At 44.4% G+C, this 4163-nt stretch overlaps 1 protein-coding gene across 1 annotated transcript; it reads left to right on the top strand.

Moving 5' to 3' along the window:
• Nucleotides 1-374: 374 nt before the first annotated feature.
• On the top strand, nucleotides 375-3959 carry nptx1l (neuronal pentraxin 1 like; the record flags this gene model as incomplete). The annotated part of the gene is made up of 5 exons (XM_083677587.1): nucleotides 375-818; nucleotides 1234-1441; nucleotides 2481-2725; nucleotides 3040-3219; nucleotides 3738-3959. The coding sequence occupies 5 exons, from the start codon at nucleotides 375-377 to the stop codon at nucleotides 3957-3959; spliced, it is 1299 nt and encodes a 432-aa protein (XP_083533713.1).
• Nucleotides 3960-4163: the final 204 nt, after the last annotated feature.

Raw genomic sequence — 4163 nt, forward strand, 5'->3', positions numbered from 1 at the left:
CTCCTCTGATAGTAATGCAGCCCTCTGTCTACAAATACGCTATTTCCAAATGAATAATACACCGCGAGAAATAACACAAAAACACATTAATGATTTAACATCCGGGAGCCTCGGGGCAAAAAACGGTTTCATCTTAGAGTGCGACGCTCCTTCCACCTTAACATCATGGGGCAGGAGGCGATTAAGCTGCGAAAGTAGGATTCCTCCCCTCCGTGATGCGGTGAACCTGCTCGGCGCAGACCACGCGCGCTATATAAACCGGGCGCGCGCCACAGACGGATTACAACAAGGGACAGCTCCGTGGTTCTGAAATCACTGGCAAGATACCACCGCGGCTCTTCAACCAAAAACTACACGAAGAAACACACGCCAACATGCAGGCCATCAAGAACGGAATGTCTTGGAAACTTTTTCTACTTTCTTACTTATTTTTGGAGGGGTCGACCCAAGACTTCGGCGGACAGACCCAGTTCATTTGCACGTCCGTGCCCAAGGATATGGACATATGTGCCGCTACATTGCAAAACAGTGTGCCTGGGGAGGATTTGAAGACCACTGTTATGCAGTTACGGGAGACCGTCCTACAGCAGAAGGAAACAATTATGAACCAAAAAGAGACGATCAGGGAACTGACTTCTAAGTTAACTCGTTGTGAGGGCCAGAGTGCGCCCGAGCCCGTAGATGCACGACCAGGAGGACGAAGAAAAGAGACGGGGAGCAAAAACACTATGGGGGATGTATCGAGGGGTCCGTCGGACACTTTAGCGCAACTGTCACAGACGTTACAGTCTCTGAAACAGAGATTAGAAAATCTCGAGGTATGTGGGATTTGTAATCTTTACAATAGTCTAGGCTATGAATGCTCCAGTGATATGGGATGAAAAGCTTACATTTTACAATATGCAATTCAAAATCTGTGTAGTCACTTGTATGTATTATTTTACTGTTCTTCGTCATTTTATTTACTTTCGGAGGAGAGCTTAGGCTACGGTACCTATGTTTACCATGTAATTACGCTTCACTAATCGTCATTAGGGAGTCATGGTGAGGACAGACGTCTTGCAAGAGACAAATTTAGTTACCTGATGAACCATGTCACCAACACCACAGGAGAATAAACCTTAAAGAAGTTAAGCTGGCATTAGCGCCTTGGCGTCCTTTGCGTCTTTGTGGAGTAGCCTGAAATGTTTGACATAAACTTTACTCTAAACGAAAAAACCCTTTCCCCAACAGCAATTCAGTCGGAACAACAACTCCGTCCAGGCGAACAGCCTAAAAGACCTACTTCAAACTAAAATCGACGACCTGGAGAAGCAGGTGCTGTCCCGCGTGAACAGTATAGAGGAGGGCAAGCCTGGACTGCGGAACGAGACGGAGCAGCGCGGGAGAGTGGAGTCGACCCTGACGTCCATGCACCAGAGAATCACCGACCTCGAGAAAGGTGGCCGAACAATGCGCCATATAGAGTATATTTCTTGACGGGATAGGTTATCCCATTAGAAACCAATAGTTTTGACAATCTAATGAGTTACATTCTTCATAAATGATTGTAACGGAACCGATATAATTCTATAATTTAGTGGCGCATATTAGGCTACTAATAGGACCTAGAGAGATCCCTGTCAAGATAAGAAATGAAACTGGTAATGTATTTGCCACAGTGTCGCAGAAGACTCGATGGGAAGGGGGAGGGGGTAGAATCCGGTGAATAGCTGCATTGCTTTGCATATCCAATTCCACATTACATTTTTTACGGCTTAAGCAGCTGATTTACTGTTTAAGGCATCCGTATAAAAAATAGAAAAGTGATGGTGCAGCCTCGTATATTCAGCAGTTTTTCTTAATTCATGCAGATCAAATCGTTAGATGCTGTTAATGACGTAGCCGTTTCCCCACTTGCACCATGGGCCCTTTGAGAAGAGCAAACTTCGCCAGGACCCTTAATGATGCCCGCCGACGCTCGCTCGTCTCCGGACGACACTGGAATATTGATTACAGCGTAAAGGCGCGCGCTCGTTATAGCGGGCATCAAGCACTGTTATAAAATCGCGGGGAGGGGGTGGAAGGAGAGAGCGGGAATGAAGGAGAGCACTATTCCCATCGCTTCGCCCATATGATGCCTATCAAGTCGCAGAAAAAATTTGGAACCACCAGAGTGAGGATGTTTTATGTTGTATAACTAAATTCAGCCATCCGCAGCTCAGCAATCCGCTGCAAAGCTCCCCAGTGCGTTACGTGATGTGCGGTGACATATTTTTCATCCTTGTAAAAGCACAAATCCCACTTACATCCTAATGTAACAATCACAGTTGACTGTAAAACACTGGACAAAATCCTCAAAATGCATGCTCCTAACTATGTCCACGAAATCGATTAAACTTTTGGCCTTTTACGCACGATCCTCAAAATATGTCATAACTAATCCAATCATTGGGAAATGTATTTTAACTTGCCTTTTAACTTTTTTTGAATTATTCCAGGTCAGAAAGACAACAGGCCGTTGGATAAATTCCAGATGACTTTCCCGTTGAGAACCAACTACATGTATGCCAAAGTGAAGAAGAGCCTCCCTGAGATGTATGCCTTCACGGTGTGCATGTGGCTCAAATCCAACGCGTCCCCGGGAGTGGGCACCCCGTTTTCCTACGCAGTCCCGGGGCAGGCCAACGAGCTGGTGCTCATTGAGTGGGGAAACAACCCAATGGAGATACTCATAAATGACAAGGTATAGGCCTTTAGTCAAAGAAGATGGTTTTTACATGTTTCATTTACATAATATGTCAATGTCACAAAATGTGTTTTGGCCGAGTGAATATAATTGGTAACTGGCCTGGCCTCCGTCTTTGAATAAACGTAATATTCTGGTTTCTATAGAGTAAATTACATGAATTCAGTGTTAGTGACTTTTGGTTTTGGTTTGCTGCAACAAAAGGGTACAGATACACCTAGTTAAGTCTAACTCCTGGAAAACCCTTTTGTGGATAAAGTATATCAATTCAGCGCCCATGCATAAAACAGCTATTTTTCAATCCATTACAGGTAGCTAAGTTGCCATTCATGATCAACGACGGGAAGTGGCATCATATCTGTGTCACCTGGACCACTCGCGATGGCGTATGGGAGGCCTTCCAAGATGGAGTTATGAGGGGCAGTGGAGAGAATTTGGCTCCGTACCATCCAATCAAACCACAAGGCGTTCTGATCCTGGGACAGGAACAGGTATGTCATCACAATTGTAATGGTCCGTATGGTTGACATGCAACCCAACGGCTTTCACCGATATAGTCCTGCCACACTGATGGCGCTGTATGTCCTGTCATAGAAGACCTAGAGAAAGGTGTCCATTGATACAAATTAAACTAGGCATACAGGTTCAGCTGAATTGAGGGCTCTCCAAGCCGATTGTAGGCTATCCATAAGAAGTGCCTGTGCGGTTTGGATGGTGCTCTCCCTTTTGCGCACACAACGCAAAACGAATGCTGATATATCAGCTCACACCTCACACTCCAATGGCAACCACTTTGCATGGACACGTTATTCATTAGTCAAAACAGTAATCCATGGATATATAGAAGTAATTAGAAATATGAGCCAGCCGTCTATTCTCTAACAAGCCGCAGGGATAGATTAATTATTTAATGGTCAAATTAACTCCAAAGGTTAACTTGAAATAATTGCTTTGCTTTGTGAAGCACAATATCCATCTTCATTAAATTCTATATCATTGTTTTCTGCAGGATACGCTTGGTGGGGGGTTTGACGCTACACAAGCTTTTGTTGGTGACCTGGCGAATTTTCACATCTGGGATCGGAAGCTGTCTATTGGAGAGATATACAACTTGGCAACTTGCAGCAGCAAAGCGCAAGTAGGCAACGTCTTTTCGTGGTTGGAGACCAGCCTTGACATATACGGAGGAGCATCCAAGTGGACATTCGAAGCTTGCCGTCAACTCAACTGAATTGCAGGGAACTGAAAAGCCAATGAAAAATGCGTGTGTTCAAGCCTATGTTGTTAAAGCGTCTGTAAGTTGGTTTGCAAGATAAAGAAGTATTTATTTCAGTAAATGGCAACTGGATTTGTAATAGATATTTGAATACTTCATGTGTGGACACTTACTAGATTTTTACCGGTTAAAAAAAGGATCAGATCCTGTTCATCTCGG

The sequence above is a fragment of the Argentina silus genome (genome assembly GCF_951799395.1).
Source record: "Argentina silus genome assembly, chromosome: 9".
In the NCBI taxonomy this organism is placed as follows: Eukaryota; Metazoa; Chordata; class Actinopteri; order Argentiniformes; family Argentinidae; genus Argentina; species Argentina silus.